The sequence below is a fragment of the Harpia harpyja genome, chromosome 13 (assembly GCF_026419915.1).
Source record: "Harpia harpyja isolate bHarHar1 chromosome 13, bHarHar1 primary haplotype, whole genome shotgun sequence".
Taxonomy (NCBI): domain Eukaryota; kingdom Metazoa; phylum Chordata; class Aves; order Accipitriformes; family Accipitridae; genus Harpia; species Harpia harpyja.
Window position 1 is genome coordinate 18,233,910 of NC_068952.1, and position 19,601 is coordinate 18,253,510.

Consider the following 19,601-nt stretch of genomic DNA (forward strand, 5'->3'; position numbering starts at 1 on the left):
CAGACTTTTACTGGCTTTGCCCACAGGGACAAACCCTATTGTTTCAAAGTACAAACAGGAAAAGATATAGCCTGATCAATGGCTTATTTAGGTGCAGGATTCCTTCAGAAAAGGAGAATACACTTTCCCCCTGCTGATGCTAAGATGCAAATCAAACCAGATTTGGTGCAAAAAAGTGTATCCAATGCCATCAGCATGATTATCCTCTCTGTTCTGGGTAACAACAGAGCCTTTCCTCAGTATTGTTCTGTTGTGGAGAATACAATACTTGGCTTAATAAATAAAAAACAGTTTCTACTCATTATTTTTACAGCAAATAATTCTCTATTTAATGTAAGCCCATAAGATGCCAGCACACACCTTGTTGCCTTGTTAAAGCATAAACCTCAAATTTGCTAAAAATAGCAGTAACTAGTAAGGATGAAACAAAATTGTCCCAGAACATTACAGACACCTGAAAATAAAAACTGAAAAGGAGATGACTTAAGGGATTTTCAGTAACATTTAAGAAGTAAGTGTAACCTTTAGGTTTAATGAGCGTTACAATACATCAATTACAGAGACATAAGTAATTTAAGGGAAGAGCGTTCACTGACAGTCAGTTTGGTCACAGACTTCATTTGCTTCACAGGGCAGGGACAGCACCCTGTAATTAACAGTCATGGTCAGAAGCCGTGTCCGAAGCTTTTTAACTCCTTGCAGCACGCCTTTCTCACAAAGCTGGAAAGGTGAGAAACTCTCCTTCTCCACTGAAGGACTTACCCCTTCATCTCCATGGATCGCTGCTGTGTATACATGGTATTAGAAATGTATTTTAGACCTCCAGGGGTGACCCTCACATGCTGCTAGGGGCTTCTACCACCTGCTGCTTCTCTGGTTATTAACGGTACTGACACAGAAGGATGTCTAAGCAGCAGTCCCTACTCACTACTTAGACAGGTTTTTGACCTCTGCTAAACCCTCAGCCTTGTATTAGGGGACACTGCTCGATGGAGACTACTCAGACTTATTCTCCTCTTTCTTAGGTAAGAAGTCTCTGTGTAAAACCACCTGAAGTAACACTTAAGGTACTGCACTTCATTGCTAAATCCCATCTTCCAACTGATTCACCAAAGATGCTTATTGCTGCAAGCGCCAGACAGGATGAGAAAGGAAACACACAGAGAAACATGCCTAGTGAGGGTCTAACAATGCGTAGGAGATCCGTGCTAATTCTAGCAATGATTTCTTCTCAAAAACTGACTCAGGTCTGCTCCGTCTATGAACAGGAGGATGTTCAAGGATACTGATGATACCAAAACTGCTGCTGATTCAGCAAACGAAACGTGGTGATCAACAAAGCAATGACCAGTACAACAGAAAGATCAATGAAGGCTAAACTACGTATGATATAGTTAACTTTTATTTATTCTTCCAGCTGTTTGTCCAGTCTCTCCAGCAACTTCACAGAAAGTCTAAATTTGAATCTGAAAGATTTGGTATTGCCTCTAGCACAGTGGATTACATATGCAGATGAATAAAGGCTTGACTGTAAGTTTGCACTTTAAGGACCTTTGGAAAATTGTGCATTAATGGGGCATAGTAACTAGAGACTTACTGTATTCTTTCAATCAAAATTATGACAGAGTAGAATTTAGACTTTTTGATAGGTTTGTAGCATTGCTGTTTTTCCCCTATGTTTTGTGGTTCTCATAAACCAAAGTAACTAGCCTAGGTCTGACTGCTCCATTCAATTGCGTGTATCGCATAATAGGAAAGAAAGCGCTGAAAGTCTCATTGCCATTAAACTGGCCACAACGGATATTATCACAAAACAGGAGATAAGAGAAATGACGCCAACTTACTAGATTACAACTTTTGTGACTAATTTAAATGCCTTCAACAAATACTTGATTTGATATAAAAATATTCAAACTAACTCTCTTTTCCAATGTAGTATTTATATGGTAATCCTCCTTCTGGAGAGAAGAGTTCACTCATTTCCATGTTTCTCCTCCCAGTACCCCATTTGTAGTGCTAACACCCCCAATACCTTCTTCTGAGAACTATCAGGAAGGGCTCTATAAAATACTGTGCAGGTCAAAGAGTACAGGGTGGCTTTGAAAAAAAGAAAATGTTCATTAAGTGTAAGAAAAATGCCTTTTCTTCTAATCTAAAATTTGATAGGCTTGCAGACTTTATCTTAAACACAAACAATTTGGTTTTTAAACTTTTCTACCTTTTTCTTTTCTTTTTCAAAATACTATCAGCTGTAGCATGATGTAAAACTAGACTGAAACCATTGCTTCATGTCCATATATACCAGTGAAAAGTTGGTGAAACTATTGAATTCAATATAAGGAATTGCTGGTTTAGGCTTTCTATATCCTCAAAGACTTTTCTTACATGGCTTCTAAAACTCTTAGTCCTTCGATAATAAAGCAGTCCTTTGTCCAAAATTACTAGGACTGAGGTAATGCATTTTTGGTTGAAAATGCTTATTAATTATGAAGATTGGACCTCTTCTCGAAACATATTGCAATTGCTAGCCTTTGAATCATGGTAACTTCTGAAAAGATAAAAAAACCCCAACTGGTGCCACTTGGACAATCAGGTATATAAAGCAAACACTATGTCATGAGGCAATCACTACAACACTGAATCAAACACAAGGGTATAAAATGTAAGACTCCAGGAATCTACTGATGCAACTTGAGGGTTTGGTTTTTACCTTTTGAAGATGGCTAGAGATTGTTTCTATCAGATTTTGAACACTATGAGAACAAATGTTTTTCATTAGCCATTCTCCTCCCACCCCATTCACAAGAGTTAGCTTATTCTTGAATATGTGTGTGTGGCTTTGCTATTCACGTAAAACCATTATCCTTCACATCTGCTGTAAGTCTTGGTTTGCATGCAAAAGCCTAATGCAATGCCTCCATCAAGGGAAATCGGGCTCAGACCTTTGGAGCTGTTTACAGCCCTCAGATAATGCAGCAAGAGTCACAAGGGGATGGGTCACAGGACAAAATATGCCCCCTCCTCTGTAGAGTTGCAATAAGGCTTCTGATTTTGTTTGCAGCTTAATTTCCAGCCAAGACCTTCAGTATTAAACATAAACCAAAATTTTGCCTATCAACTAACTAAAAATACCTGTTGTTTCTAGAGGCAAATTATTTGCATAATTCTTAATTATTAAGCTTCACTGCTCAAAACCCATCCACATTTTCTAGGTGGACATTCCCATGGAAAGCACTATTTTTAATCTAAAATAACAAGTTTTAGAAAGGGTAGGAGAATACTGGCAATCAAGTAATTTGATGATATTTCATTGCATATGCAGATAGTGGTGCTATAGTGAATAATTTCAAATTAAATGTCTTCCAGTGCCACTGTATCATCTGCATACTATTCATTTAGTTCCTTATATTTAGCAGAAGTAGGGCACATTTTCCATATGCCATTTATAAGCAACATACACTGTTAATTTTATTCCTTACTGGAAAGTACCCTGGTCTATTTACAAATTAATTTGGGAAGTGACATCATGACACTTAGCCCCAAATGGTGCACCTGACACAAGCATGAAAGAAAGGATGAATAGGTGGGATTTTGCATTTGGCATTTCAGAATTAGGGAATGTAATATTTCCACTTATATACACTTAAAATTATTTCTGAGAAGACATGTTGAACTTAAGCATTAAGCTAAATATCTATAGCCCTACATTCTTTCATCAGTTGTTTTCCAAGACATCATTCATTCCTTTGTTGAAAGTTTGCTTCTTAGCAGTATTTATCTTACCTAGAAAAATTACAGGTCTATGAAAGAGCTTTATTTCATTACATTGGTACTAATATATTAGTACCGTATCTGTTATATTGGTACTAACACATATATTCTTGTTATATTGGTACTAAAGAAGTAGAACTTTTTCATAATGGCAAGGGGAGGTCATTAGAAAAACACCAGAATTGTACAACTGGAAATAAAAACAAAGCATAAAAGCATAGCATTTCATAGAAGATGAGCTTTCAACTGAAATATTAAAAAAAAATCTCCAACACCCTGCCACACTAATATCAGACCAACTTGAAAGGCACTGAGAATTAAACTGTGCAACTCATCCATACCTGTGAGAGTAACAACCACAGCAAGACACAAACCTCCAAGGCAGAATATGGCACTGTACAGTCCAGTAGGCATTCCTGGTACATACGGCAGTTTTATATTTTTTTAGGATAAGCTGAAAATATTAACTAAATATACAAATTAGGTTGTATTTCCGTGGGAAAAAAAAATAAATCCAATTTACACCATCTGAAGACAAGGAAACAAGGCATAACATAGAGGACGTTGTTGGCACAAGAAAATGTTATCACATCAAAACACGCCCTTTTAAATTTAATCCAGTAGATATATAAAGGAATGGTGGTGGCAGAGGCAAAGGGACCGGACGAATATCAAATATTGAGTTTTAAGCATGCTAGTGAGGTCTCTGTTTCAGAAATCTGACAAAAAATGAAGCTACCAAAACCATTTCAGAGGCAAGAAAGCACCTATCAAGACAGTCCGACCCATTTCCAGGCATTCTTCTTGTGGGCTGACACACGCAGACTGAAGGATCTGTCCAGTATTATCTCCATGCCCAAGGCTGCCTAAAGCTTCCCATTAGCAAATGCTGCCTCCTGGAACTGAGGGACAAACGTTTTGAAATATGCCCTAGTGAAAAAAAGAAAATGCATGGTTAGGAAGGAGTAAACTTAGAACATGGTGTGTGCATCTATATAGCCAAGGTTTTAACAGAGAAGCATAATGTTACCATGCTCAATCCATTACTGGATCTCATAAATGGGTAGTGTTTTTCTTAAAAGTTTTTAGTACGCAGCAGATCCATACACTTCAGCTTTCTAAACCCAGCCGTACTTCTTTCTTCAGTGTCCTCACTGCTGACCTCTTAATGCAATCAACATCAGTAATTTGACACTGTCAGAAGAGCCTGATGGACCATCCATATTTTATCCAATGCAAAGCTCCAGAGATAAACTGTATTATGCACTGGAAAATAAACCTTTGAATGGCTGTACAAGTGAGAAACACTTAGATGAGCCACAAGTGTGGCTACATCACTGCCTGCAGCATTTTATAACTGGGACTTTTTGATGCAGTTGATGTTCACCATGTTTCTGGGATAAAAAGTCCCCCCCCCCCCCCCCCCCCCCCCATGCTGAAGAAAGCTTCACATGTGGTACCAAAGGCCCAAAGACAGACAAGTCAATGGAGCAGGACAATCATGAAGAGAAGTCAGAATATGTGCAGGAGATAAGGTCTTTATCTGTCTCCTTACAGAAACCTTGATACAATACAGAGTCACTGTCGATGGCAGTACTTTACATAAGATGTAGCAAATAAATACTAACACCTTGGATGAATTGTAATTCTTTTTATTAGACTTTGAAAGTCAGAACATTATTCTATAAATTAAGATGTGCTTTGTATATTTTGGATCTTAGTCTGTCTTCTTTACAAAGAATCAAATGACTCATAAATCTGTAAAATGAGCTGATCCTAAGGATCCAAATTTGTGAACTCTACCTTTGAGTTTATTGCACTGAAATACTCAACTGTGTACTAAACATATTTTATGTATCCCAATTATACCCTTTATTTGCAAGTTATATTAGAAGCTGCTTCATCATTCTGCCTTTGGTTTCTGCCTACTACTTTCTGCACCAAACTTTCACTTTCTCTACTTTTTTTTTTTTTAAAACATTTTGTTTTCTATTCATATCACTGATCTTTATAAATTTCTATGCAAGGAGAACCTCCTCCTGTTCTCCCTACCAAAAAAACCCCCAAACCCCAAAACCAACCAAAACTGAAGTGAGAATAGCTGCAGTTATGTTCACATTGTTACCCATCTCTCTACTGGTATACCTCCTGAAGCAAACATATGCTGATCATCTTCATAATCATGGTATGTGTTTCATAATTTGGGTAGAAGCTTTGGCAGTCACTGAACACTAATCATACCCCCTCATATCTAAAAAAGTTGCAAGATCACAAAAGAGAATGCTCCCCTCTCTTGTGAAGTTGTGCCTAGCAAATTAATTAACAGATAGCTGCAGTCAACTTTTGTACAGAAGCTGTAAACACACATGAGATGCCATCCAAAGTTTAAAAGAACAATGGAAAGTAAAAGCATTTCTGGACTGAGAAGCTGAGCCTAGAAATGGAAAAGAAAAGGACAACCAGCACACACATTTTATAGCATACACAGATTGTGCTGTGTATTTACAGAATACACTTTGATTTATTGAATCAAAATTCAGAAAGCAGCCCTCATAATCATGCTACAGAAGTGATTGTTCATCCTGGCACATACGCATACATAAACCAGCTGAGAAGGTACGCTGTCATCTGATCTTAACAGTTGAATGCCACTTTTGTATTTGTGTTTTTATAGCATACCTTTGAAATTGTTGCCTCTTTATGTCCTGGTCAGCTCTACATCATTTTGCTAGCTCAAGGAATATCACTTGCACATTGTCAATGCCAGGATCCTTTTATTTCTCCTTGCATTATCTGTCCTAACATTTAATTACATTTCCTCTGCTTGCTTATTTTAAGTAGTTTCTTCCTTCCCCTTTGATAGCTTCTCTGCAGACTCTCTCTTCCATGCACATGCTCTTCTTACTGACTTGATAAATGTTACTTAAAACTTCCCTCTTCCTAAACTGCAAAAATTCTTAATCACGTTAAATGGGATATAAGCAGAAGTATTTTCCTACTTTTTCTTCCTCTTCTGAACTTTATAGCATTTCTGTGCTTTGTATTAAAACCACACTTACAGCATTATATTTCAACGACTTTTCTGTTAGGTAAATTCCAGAACGAATGCTTCTGATACCACATACACCCTCCCACACCATCTTTATCTACAGTTGCATCCTTTCTTTTCACTGATTCCTGCAGTAGAGCTTGTATCCTTTGCTGCAAAACTAAATCTAACACCTCCCTACATTCTGATCAGATGTACTATTTCAAAGAGGATGTTATTTCACTGGTAGTTCATATGAACCTCTTGGCGATGTTCCATTCACTACAAAAATTCCATTAGTACTTCATAATTTGTAAATGTCTACTTTTTTCTTTCCATACTTTAAAGTACATGCTGAAGTTTGCCCTTATCATTTGTGGTCTTGTCCAGACTGAAGCAAATGTAGTACCACGTATTTACCCAGGATATGTTCCTCCATTTCTGCCCCTCTCCCACACATCCTAGATATCTGAGATTAAAGAAATTTTGGAAAAAACATTTGGATAATTATGGTTCATCACACACACACAAAAAATAAATCATCCCCCCAACCCCAAATCAAAACAAAAAAGATCCTGCAAAGAGATCCAAAAGCACAGTATAGTTGATAGGACTGTATCAGCTACAGCACATGTAACAGACTGAAGAGGAAAGATGGGGAAGTAGGAGAAGGGAGGTTAAACTGCTTCGATATTAATGAACACTGCATATAGGGAGGGAATGGCAAGTGTTTACTGTATAAAAGCAATAAGACTTATTTTGAGTATATATGAAGGAGTAGAACAGGCAGCAAAGACATTACTCATTATTAGAGCTTCCTGGAATTTTTTCTTTTTTTAAATCATGTGACTGTTTCAATGGAAAATTATATTTTTACCCAGTTGCTTGCATTTCTGTGGAAAAAACACTGAGTTTTCATCAGGAAAATAAGGAAAAGAATGAGGTACTTCAGTTTGGCTTGATCTGAGAAGAGATGTTCTGGTTTGTAGAACTGAGCATAAACAATAAGTTTGATATTAACCTCCTTATCTGCGATCCAACATCTCAGAGACGATGTATCTAGTCACACAGACAAGGCCCTGGTCGTAAGTATAAAGATAAGAGCAGAAGTAGCCTCTTCAAAGGACCCAGTCCATGAAGAATGATGGGATAAACCATGAAAATTCCTGCTTCCAGGAGGCGTTGTGCTACTGCTAGCAGATGCATGATAGTGTCATATTAGCTGCATTTTTTTCACATGTTCAAAGCAAAATTTTTTTCAGAACTTTTTCCTTTCACCTGAATTTTTGGGACAAAACCATATGTTAAAATATTTGAATTTCCTGTGAAATGGAAATTCTGACATTTTTTCTCCCCTGCAGAGTTTACCAGTAAGGAAAAAAAGAATAAGCACCAATTACTGGCTGAGTGAGTAAGTTTCATCTATCAACCAACTGGCATTGAGGTCAAACCGTACATGTTTCCGCACAAATACGACCATGACATGGACATATGTCACAATGAATTACAAGAAATAACTTTAAAAGAAATATAAAATTTTCTAAAGGATAATACTCTGCTACAGACTGGATGGTAAGGACCTCTTTCACATGGAATACTCACTTTTAGAAAGGTTTTAAATTGATAGAAACACTCATACTCCAGCATCCTGTACATACAGGCACAGAGAAACAGGGAATGTAAACATGGACTTTGGATAAAGATTCTTTTCTCATACCCTATTCACACAAATTTACACCCTCAATAACTTTCATCTGTGCTACACCACAGGAATTCACATAAAAATATCTCAATTTTTTTTGTTTCAGACACTTTGCCACATTATACTTTCAAGTAGCTCAGAAGTGTTTTGAAATTATTATTTACATCCACTAGGTATGCTTTTCAGCTCGAAAACTGTTATTAAAAAAAATTCAGTAATTTGGGTACCTGTTGAATTACACTGAAGATGCAGAAAGCTAACCTGACCTAGGGTTTCTCTAGGCTGTGTCATATGGCAGTAATCAGGTTTTGATCAATGCTTTTTCTCCTTTCTGGGAAATGCAGAGTTCCTTCTTTCTCCTGCTTTACTATGTTCTTGGTGGGTCTGTGTCACACTGACCTTACACCAAGCTCACAAGAACCACATAAAATGCTTCTTTGAGTACAGAGAAACTGGTCTGTACAAAGTCCACAGATATTCTTTGTGTGAGTGTTGAGTACAATGGCTCTGCATCCCTCTTGTAATGGTTTAGATCTTAGCTTAAACAGTATTTAAAGAGTTGTTTTCTTTTCAGCTTAGAGTGGGTGCCAATCTTCATACTCATACAGGCACACGTCTAACTCTTTGTTGAGTGTCTTACTGTAAGAATCTATTGGGTTTTGTCTATTTGATTTGTTCCCGCAAATGGTCATTTTCCAAGGTCAAGGTAGCAAGTTATGGGGTTTCTATGGAAATTTTTCTTCAGCACTCCACAAAAAACCCCACATTTCGCTGTAGTTAACCACTATATACACTTGATAACTGTACATTGTATTTCAGGTGCTACGCTCAAGGACATCTGCTGACAGTAAAGCACTTATCTTTCATTCACCTTATTATCCAGTGGAAAGAAAGTCTTGCTATTCCAAATGGTAAGTATCTAAAAGAAGGTAGAATTGGATCGCTTGTCGTTTACATGTTTTCTAGTGATATAAAACACTGACTGTGGTACAAGGTTTCCAGAAGCCCATATGTGTCTAAATCCTAGGGTGTGGGTTTGCGGCGCTTAAAACATACTTGACTCAGAATTCACATGCTTTTGTGAAATTTCGTTCTAATTGTAATGTTTTTTCCAGTATAACTTGGTGCTGGGTTTTTAAAATGTAGTTGGAAGAAAATCTGCATTGACCATTTGATAATACTTTTTGCCTTCAGACTCCTATGCTGAAAATCTGCAAAGATTTTAAATTACGTAGCTGCGATCTCCTATCAAACACCATCACATATATTTATGGTGAAAGCATTCTAACGCTGTAACGCATTTGCTTTCTGCTATTGCTTTTGCTTGACTGGTGCTATAGCCAACTATACAATGGTGTTCTAGTTACCGCTTATTGTGTAATGAAGTTAGAAGAGTTGTCTAGGTGTTTCTATTTCTCTTAAAATCTTCATGTGGGAAATTCAGAGCAGAACATAGAGATTCAAACTCCATAAGGAAAAAAGCTTACAAAATGCTATACCAATGAGATTTCTGCTTTTTGTGTCTGGGACAAGGACATTCATCATGGGGTGATGAATCATCTTCCTAAGGCATTCACAAAATAGATGACCCTTAAACTTCTCAGTTCAAGAGTGCCAAGTTTTTCAGCACACTGATCTCAAATTAATCCATGCTAGCCCTGTTTGCACTCATATGTTTTATGTTTCAGCTCAAGATATGGGAGTTTCAAGTGCCTTTTCCATCAAGAGATGATTTGAGGAAAAGAAGGGGGGTGAAGTAATCCTGATGGTCCACATCAAGTATAGACTTAGCTGTATAGCAACATGTCTATTACTAGTACAGTGTATTCTTTACTGGCAAATGAAAGCCCTTAAGCCAAAATCTTGATCTTTTCACAAAGACACATGGGCTGTCGTTACTTTCTATCACCGCATCTGGCACATGTATTGTGTTACCTCTCATCAGAAGACAGACTCAGGTTATTGTACTTGGATTTTTTTCCTACTACTGGCTTTGAGAGCAAACTTTATTCTTAAATACTACCCATTATTTAAATATTCTAATTCATTCTTGTAAAATGTTTTAGTTATCTACTGTGACTATGGTTTAATTCTGAAAATATTAGCCTCTAATTATAGAACAACCTTATTGTATTCAAAATCATAGTAGCTAGTATATTTGATAAATACATCCCTTTTCTCCTACTCTAGGCAAGGCATACAGGAAAATGTGGGGTTCTTTTCCTCAACTTTTTCAAGCTAATAGATCTGACTTAAGCAGGCACTCCTGTAGTCATGGGGATCTCTGAATAGTTCTACGTAACCCTTTCAAGTCTTCTGGAGTAGGGTCTGTAGCTAGGACACCCTTTTCAGCAGTCCTCTGTTGTCTGAATTGTCCAGCAGGTTAATAGTGAGTTTGAGTATTCTGCAAATGCTATTATTTACCCCGGGACTGAGGTGAGGACTGAATTGTACCCCTTTTAGCTGTATTAGATACATCTAAGAATCCCAGGCATTTGCCCCAACTGCTGTCCATTTCTTTTAGAGGAGCTGTAACTCTAGGATTTGCATCATTTTGTATCCCATATTTCTTTCCTTCTGCACTCTAAAGGAACTGCTGCAAGACATCTACAAGTTTCTTTAAATCCACAGAATCCTGACAGAAAAATATCTAGTCCAGAGATGACTGATCTTCATGAATTAGTTAGGACAGCAATGTTCTACCCTCTTCCAATTAAATTAGGTGAAAACAGGAACTAAGAAGGGCGTAGGTCAGAGTAAAGGACAGCCTGAGGCTTCTTGAGGTCTTTGACCTATTCCTCCCAGACTAGTATTATTATGCTGACACCTTGCAATAAAATCTTGTTATATAAATTATTTCAACAGCATAGCCATATTAGAATTATAAAAGAGCTTCTCCCAGGCTTTATCAACGTCATCTGATTATTCACTTTTTGAAGTATACAGTATTTTTGCACGGAGCATACATACATATGTAGCATGCCTTTGTATTTTTATGTTCCTGTTCCAACTTGTTTTGACACAATGAAAATTTGTTTTGAAAATACTGAACACCTACAACAATCCCTTTTGGGTGCCAGACAAGAGAATTTGTCCTCCTGTGACTACACAAGCACAGCCAGCTGGTTTGCTTCATGGAACCCCTAATAATTAATCTCCTGTGTAGAAGATATTTACCATAACTCTCCAAACTCTCTAGGATTTGCTGTTTGTTTATAACTGAACAAAATCAAAGATGCCAACCTTTCCTTTTTTTATATATAATTGTTTTCTTTTTAAATTCCATTTGTCAGGAGCTATCTAATTCAACACAATTAGTACTAATTAACAAAAGGAACTTAAATTAAGAAATTTTTACATTAATTCCAATAGTGGGTATGTATCTAGGTCATATTCCATATGAGTGCTCATTAGGTCCTTTACAGGTGGTTATACCCTCCTCCTGCATCTCTACACCTTGTGTTTAACAAGGGCTGAATGCAAAAGTGTGGAAACTACTGAAAGCCCATTCTTTTCAGACATTGGAATAGGCTGCCCAGGGAAGTGGTTGAGTCACCATCCCTGGAGGTATTCAAAAAGCGTGTAGACGGGGTACTCCATAACATGGTTTAGTGGGCATGGATGATGGTTGGACTCGATGATCTTGAAGGTCTTTTCCAACCTAAATGATTCTATGATTCTCTAGTTTCTCCTTGTAAACTCAGACGCGAGACATTTAAACCTCTTTGCTATTTTTACTACAGATAATGCATTAAAAACATATTTCCATTAGGCAAACCATGTTGTCTATTTATTCACAAGCCCTTCCACAGCATTCCTCACCAGGCTAAAGATACACAAGCACTCACGCAGAGCAGAATAACCCAGCCTCCTGCTTTGGGATAACTATGGGGTAACAGGAGATTAATTCTCCGCTAGACATTTTACAACACCTCTATTAGGAGAAAATGATTGTTAGAACAAATTAACATTCTCTCCAGATCTAAGATATTAATAACAATTGAAGTGACAAATAGTTCTCAGCACTCTAACTTTCGGTTGCATGGCTGGAATCAGGCTGTAGCAGGCAGGCCCACAACAAGGCCGGGCTCCAAGTGGCAAAGGCTCAGGAGCTAATGAAAATCAGGACTATTATGGCATGCGTTAGGCATTCAGGAGGTAGCAGTATTTCTAAACCACCATTCAAACCCGAACATCACTAAAACTTATACAAGCACAGCAGCAGAATGATAAAAGGTACCTTCCAGGATTTCTTTATCGCTTCAAATATACATAATGATACTTGGCATGCATTCATGTTTCTAAACTAAGCTTCTTGATGGTATGCTCTTTGGGATGTGGTTTATAATTTCCTTACTAGGCAGCTTTATCTATAGCAAATATTTTGCTTTTATGTGAAACACAATGTCTACACAGTTCTCCATTTTATACATCTCCAAAACTGGCGATGTCAAGCAAACATCTGAAGTGTTTATACAACAGCAAGACAATAGTTCTTAAATTACTGCTACTGTAACTGGCTGAACACACAAAATGTACAAAGGAGTCAGTGCACAATGCCATTATGCTGCTGGCAATTTTTTTTCCGGGTGCCAAACAAATTCATCACATAATCTCTCTTCCTCTTCTAGTATTTCTCTCTACCTTCTTTTGCTGTGTTTTACCCACAAGGAGTTTAGTAAACTTCCTATGCCCACTTCTACCTGCCATTCTACACAATGCACTGACTGTGCAGCCAGGCTGATGGACAGGACAGTAATCAAGCATCAAGAGAGCTGGAGGTCTGCCATTGGCAGCCATCAAAATGCAAGTTTTCAAGAAATACTGTTGCCTTCAGCTCAGTTCATAATATTACATGACATAAAATCATCTCCAAAATTAAAAGCAAAACAAAACATGTGCTACCAAAACCATAACGGGAAACAGAAGTAGTAGAACTAGTGAAACTAAGTACACATCTCAAGTTTAAACATTAAAATTCGGTCATGTCCAAGAGCTGTTTTCTGTATTTTATTAACAATGCCTTTTTCCTCCAGAAGTTCTTGTTGGAGTTATTACCATTTTTGATTCAAGTCACAGAGAAAGGTACAAGAAATGGTTATATTTAGACACATTTTTCAATGGTTTGCTGATTGCAGAAATAACAGGTGGCTTTACTCCAAAGCAAACAGAAATAAAAATTAAATTTTCATTTGGTTATACATCTGTGTGTCAGTTCCAAAAAACTATGATATCAATTGATTTTATAAATAAAGTCAAGAATTCAACACAGCTCTGTTGTAAAAATTAAGATGACTTTGCTACCCAACTTACCATAAAGCGAAATGAATCTTGACAATTTGTCCAAATCACAAAACAACCATAAATATAATAACCTGACTAAAGGCAAAATAAAAAGGAAGGGAGTTCTAGGGAACTGCTGTGGAGCCAGGACTGTAGATCATTATGTAGGCTGGCAATTAATGTTTATTTTAAAGCAGCAGCATAAGTAGGGTCATCACTTTGCAAAAGATGGTAAGTTTGGTTCCAAGAATATACGTGCTACCAAATGCATGGACCTTAACTGACAACTACAGATAAAAATTACAGCTACTGGACATAATCAGTGCATATAGACCAAGGCCAGTAACTATGCAAGCAACTTTTTTGAATCATGTGGAAATCAAGATTCTGGGATTTATTCTCTCACAGGTTTCCAGTATGGATGTTTGGGAATTTACAAAGGTGTACTGCACAGACACAGTAAGTCTAAGTGTCCCAAAGCATACATAGCAAAATGAACCTCTCGTTTTGAAACGAAGCCTTCTGCTTGCCAGTTTAAGAGAGAAACACTTCACTTCCTTCACCTTCTCCACAATGTACATAAATAGATTTGCTTCAGTCAGATGAAGGCTTGTGGTCTTAGATCATAGCAAATTCTGCTTCTGCTTTCTTAACTTCCATTTTCCCCTCGGGGATTACTCAGTCCCAGGGTAGCGGGTGTCTGTGAAGGGGGCACTGGAATATCTCTGTCACAGCATGGTCACTCCACTTCCTTACCAGTGGATCATGAGAATGATATTCCAAGGCCATCATGAAAAAATTAAATTTTCATACAGTCTTTTTAAATACAGTGCTAATTCACAGGAAATTTCCAGTCCTATGAGCCACAGTGTGACAAGCCTGCTCTATTTTTCCTATTTGCTGAAGTGCCATAGCCATATTTTTCCACTCCAGGTAAAGGTTAACTTCTTAAAGAGATAGTGTTTATTCAAGACACTTCCTCCTATCTAGGCTACATAAGCGCACGCTGAACTCTGTTGTTGGAGAGCAATTATTTAGCAAATCATTTAGTAGATTTGAAGGAGAGTCAATGCCAGACAAGATACAACTAGGAACCTCTTCTAACTATAAAAGGCAGGGTGAAGAATGTGATGAAATAAGGAGGGGGGAAAGTAGGGACGATACAAGAAGTAGCAGAAAGCAGAAAAGACTGGGCAAAACCACATTCAGGAGTGAGGCTTGTAAGGAAAGACAAGTGTAGAGATTCAAGAAGAGAGGAGATCACAGAAGTAATAATAGAATTTGAATGATCTTTAATTGATTATTGAATCCCTTAATTGTACTTCAGAGGCAGAAATGAAGGGTTACACCACAGATGCATCCCTAACCAGTCTGACAACCAGCATCCCTGAAAACAAAGTTTGCTTGCAGGTGAAAGTACTGATTTCATCATGCCATCCCCTTTGCTTTGGCAGATCACTTATCAACAGGGGCCAAAGGCAACATACCAAAACATAAAAGAAAACTCCTTGGATATTCATTAGGACAAACCAGTCAGAAGGAAAGGGATGAGATGCCACACATCTGTGATTATATAAAACATATTGAAGACGTTATTTCTCTTTGCTATTTAAAAGATATATGTTTGCTATTAGAGGTAAGAGGAAATTCTTAAAAGGTCAGAGACCTCTCCAAATGGGGAAAACAGAGAGAAACAAACCTTAACACTTACAGGTAAAAGCAGAGTCATGCAGATAAAAAATTAATTTGAGGAACAAATTAGCTGTGGTCCTCCAAGTAAAAACTTGTCAAACAGTACAAAAGCTGGTCAAAAAGTAAAAAGAACACTCAGAATAAGTAAAGTCACAAAGAATAAATGAAGTTATTTTTGCATCCAAGTACACTGCGGAGGTGCTTAAAGAGGCTGCCATACCAGCACCCTGCTTTACAAGGGATGTACCAAAAGATCTGACTCACACAAAAATGTCAGCCAAAAAGGTAACGAACAAATCAACAAGACACACACAAGCAAATCAGCAGGCCCAGATGATATTCACACCCAAGTTCTAGAGAAACTCAAGTGTGAGAAAGTTAAATAGCTTGTAACCTCCTGCTTAAAACAGCTTGGTACCAGAGAAGTGTGATCTCAATTAAAAAAAGGTCTGGGAGGATAGAGGGAACTGTGGACCAGTAAATCCCATGTCCATACCTTACAAATTGGTAGAGACTGTTATAAGAAACCATAAATTTATAAAAAGCCCAGAATTAGTTGGCTTGAGTAAATACAGTATATTGGGTAGGAGTCAAACTTATGCTTCACAAATGTCTTCTTTTCTTAAGGTACCAAAAACATGTGGACAAGAAAGATTCAAGTGACACACACTGCTCAATTTTCCTACAGGCATTTGGAAATGTCTTTCAAAGGCTTTTAAAAAACTGAATTACCACAGCAGGAGAAAAGATCCATGAGTGGATAAATAGCAGGTCAAGATAAGAAAAAAAAAAAAAAAGGAATGAATGATGAGTACTATTAGGGTAAAGTCACCTGAGAACCGCACAGAAATGGGTGTTTTGACCTGTGTTGTTCAACATATTCCTGCATGACCTGCGAAAGTGAGCAAAAGAAGATGGCAAAGTTTGCTAATGCTAACAATTTAGTCAGGGAAGGAAAAATGAGGCACAATTATGAGGAACTGCAGATGGTTCTTACAGCACTGGGAGACTGGGAGATAAAATACCGCATGAGAAGTCAATACTGACAAACATGAAAGGGAGATATGTGAGGGAAAAGACTTAATTTTACATACACAAAAACCATGGGCTCTGAAAAACAGAGAGTAAGGAGATCTTGGTGCTAAAATGTCAGCGTAACCTTCAGTCATACACAGAAAACCAAATCAGACGCTATTAGAACTGGAATAGAGAGTAAACCAGACAATATCACTGTGTCACCATATAAACGCATGGTGAATGTATCATGAGTAACATGCAGTTCCCTGTCTCAGAAAGAATACAACAGAAATAGTAAAGGGATAAAGAAGTGGGACAAGGGCGATCAGAAACATGGAAAGGTTCTGTAGAAGGAAGGAGTGAGCAGAGCAGGAGAAAAGGTGACAGAAGAGATGTGAAGAGGTTCATAAAATCATAAAGGTTATGGAGGGGATCAGTGGATTAATTATTTGTTGCCTCTTTTCATACAAGAGCTAGGGGGTAACAACTGGAGCTAGCAGGAGGTAGGAATGCAAAAAGCCAACAAAGCTTGTTCTTCATACCACATGTTATTTGTGCAACGCCTTGACACAGAATTTTGTGATGTTATGATGTGGGTTCAAAAAGCAATCAAACAGAAGGAAAGCTAGATAGGGCTATTGAACAGAAACATACCAATTCTGGATATAGAAATCCTTGAAGATGGTAGAACGTGCCAGGAAAATACAACTACATGCTCTGCCATGCTTTTCCACAGGCATTGGCTACTGCCTATTAGAGACATGATACTGGGCTAAATCAAAGTTGAGTTTGACCTAGTATGACCGTTCTTTGTGTTCAACAGAGCAATTACAAATATTACCCAAAAGACAAGACCATGGAGCTCACCTACTGCTTTTACTTAGCTGTTTATTTTGTAATTGATTAAGCAACAGTATTTATCTGGGCTATTAAACTTCAGCTCCTTCCAAAACCATATATTTCTCTCTACCCTTTTCTCTCAAGCAAGGGAGGACATTTTTTTGCATCAGTTCCTAACTATAATTCCATGCTCTAATACAGATCTAGCAGCTTTGATAAATGTGTAATGGAGTTCTCTAATGAAGCCAAATCAGACAGTTTATCATAGTATTTCCAGAACACCACCTAACCCTGGTTATCTAAGAACCACCTACATTAAATTCTAGCCTTTAATTCCTACAAAGCAGTTGTCTTCCAGCAAAGTGCTATTATATTCCACTTCCACCAAGCCAACTCCTCCAATCTCTTCTGTGCATTTCTCTTGTCAATATAAGAATCCTTTTTTGCAGAAAGAATATTTACTATCTATTGAAATGCACAAATGTACAGTTCACACATATACACAATGTCTATATAAAACCAGAGAAAAACTAGTTGCCTAACAGATTTTATTTCTGTGCACTTCCTAAAGCACCTATACTCCTCATATTTAAATAGTTGTTTTTCTTTTCCCACAGTCAAAGCTTTAATGAGAAGTGACCAGAAACAAATACCCAGGCCCTTCTGTCTTGGCTGAAATCCACATAATGCATGACAGCACTGAAGATCCCTGGCAGGCACCTGTCAGAAACTAACATACCATAACTTAAGAGTCAGACTTAATTATCCAAGGAGACATTTAAAGAAAAGTACATGAAAAATATGACTCACGAAGTGCGACTATCACGTGTATGCACTGTACTCTGTAGTGTATGCAGAGGAACAATGTAAAAAAAAAAACAAACCAAACCCACCAATATCTAAAATTCTAATTAAAAGCTGTATCTATTCTGTCTTATATCTTATAATCAAAATAATTTTGTTATTAAGGTTTGTTGGTAAATCAACTGCAGGACATATTACAAGGACAAATGCATTCATTAAGTATTTTAACAAAACATAATTTTTTCTATTTGCCTTTCTACTTTTCATGTGTAATTCTGATCAGTTGACACTCCCACAGAAAATCAGAGTTTTGATTTAATGGTCTATAAAATCAAATTAACTTCTTTGTAAGCTTCACACGGCTGGGTCACCACATCTCTTCTTGCTATGGCTGTCACAGCGTATTGGCCCTTTTTTGTTCTGAAAAAGAGCCCACCAGCAGCAACAAAATGTCAGCTTTACTTGATTTCAGGCAAGAAAATCACTTTTGTTCAGCTTCTGATGTGAGACTATTGAAAACCAAGGAGTCAAACAAGTGACCCAGCTCAGGACTTCACCCCTTAGTTTGTACCTACCCTGCTGCTCTTCTCCAGAAAGAATCCTCTGAGCCTTGCAAATGTTCAGAGACAAAGACGCGAACACGTAGGGAAGGATGATGTACCTACGTTTGGTGCTTCTGATCCATACTCTCATTTTTCTAATTTTCTTTTTAAGGTTAAGGTAACATGGAACAGAGCCAGAAACAGCTGAGAAAAAAAGCATTCTGAGAAGGGTATATGTGAATGCAAATAAGTTAGGTTTTGGAAATCTACTCTTTAAAGATGCCTAACGTGCATGAAAATCACGTAATACATGAAAATACAATTTGCTACTTTTACAAATAAGCAGGAAAAATACTGAAATACAAACCAAATAATGACAAATGATTTATTACCTTAATTACAGCTATATCAATTCTGTCTTGATAATTTAAAAAAAATGATGAGTTGAAAAACTGGTTAATGTCAATATAAAAAAAAAAAATCATTAGGGTACCAAAATATACTGAATACAACAGCAAGTCTTTGACATATTACAACTGAGTTTGTCTAAACAGCAACACAAAAATTGTGGCCTTTTTTCAAATACCTTTTTGTTAGACCAGAAGATGTATTTCCTCTCCTTACCAGGGAACATTAAAGCTTAAAGCAACCATTTCAGCCAAATAGCAACTAGCACCTTCACATGATACACATCCTCTAATTTGATGATAATCAAGGAAAAGGTATTGATGAGGCTGAAAATGCCATAGCCCAGTGCACCAGCCTGACACTTTCTAATCACAGCATGCTTGCGCTGAGCACAAACCATCGCTGCAGCCGCACTGGTGATACATGTGTAGCTTGCACAAGGTGCGTCTGCATATAATCTTAAGCTGCACTTGACCTTATGGCAGAGCAACAGCCAATATACAGTTGAGAGCAC

General features: G+C 37.5%; 1 protein-coding gene across 2 annotated transcripts in view; it reads right to left on the reverse strand.

The window, feature by feature from the left end:
* Positions 1-1,384: 1,384 nt before the first annotated feature.
* Positions 1,385-19,601, reverse strand: part of BABAM2 (BRISC and BRCA1 A complex member 2) — a 179,185-nt gene continuing 160,968 nt past the window's right edge. For both annotated transcript variants that reach the window (XM_052806382.1, XM_052806383.1), the window contains exon 12: positions 1,385-4,701. In XM_052806382.1, coding sequence (XP_052662342.1) covers positions 4,638-4,701 — 64 coding nt within the window. In that variant the 3' untranslated portion in view covers positions 1,385-4,637. The remainder of the gene's footprint in view (positions 4,702-19,601) is intronic.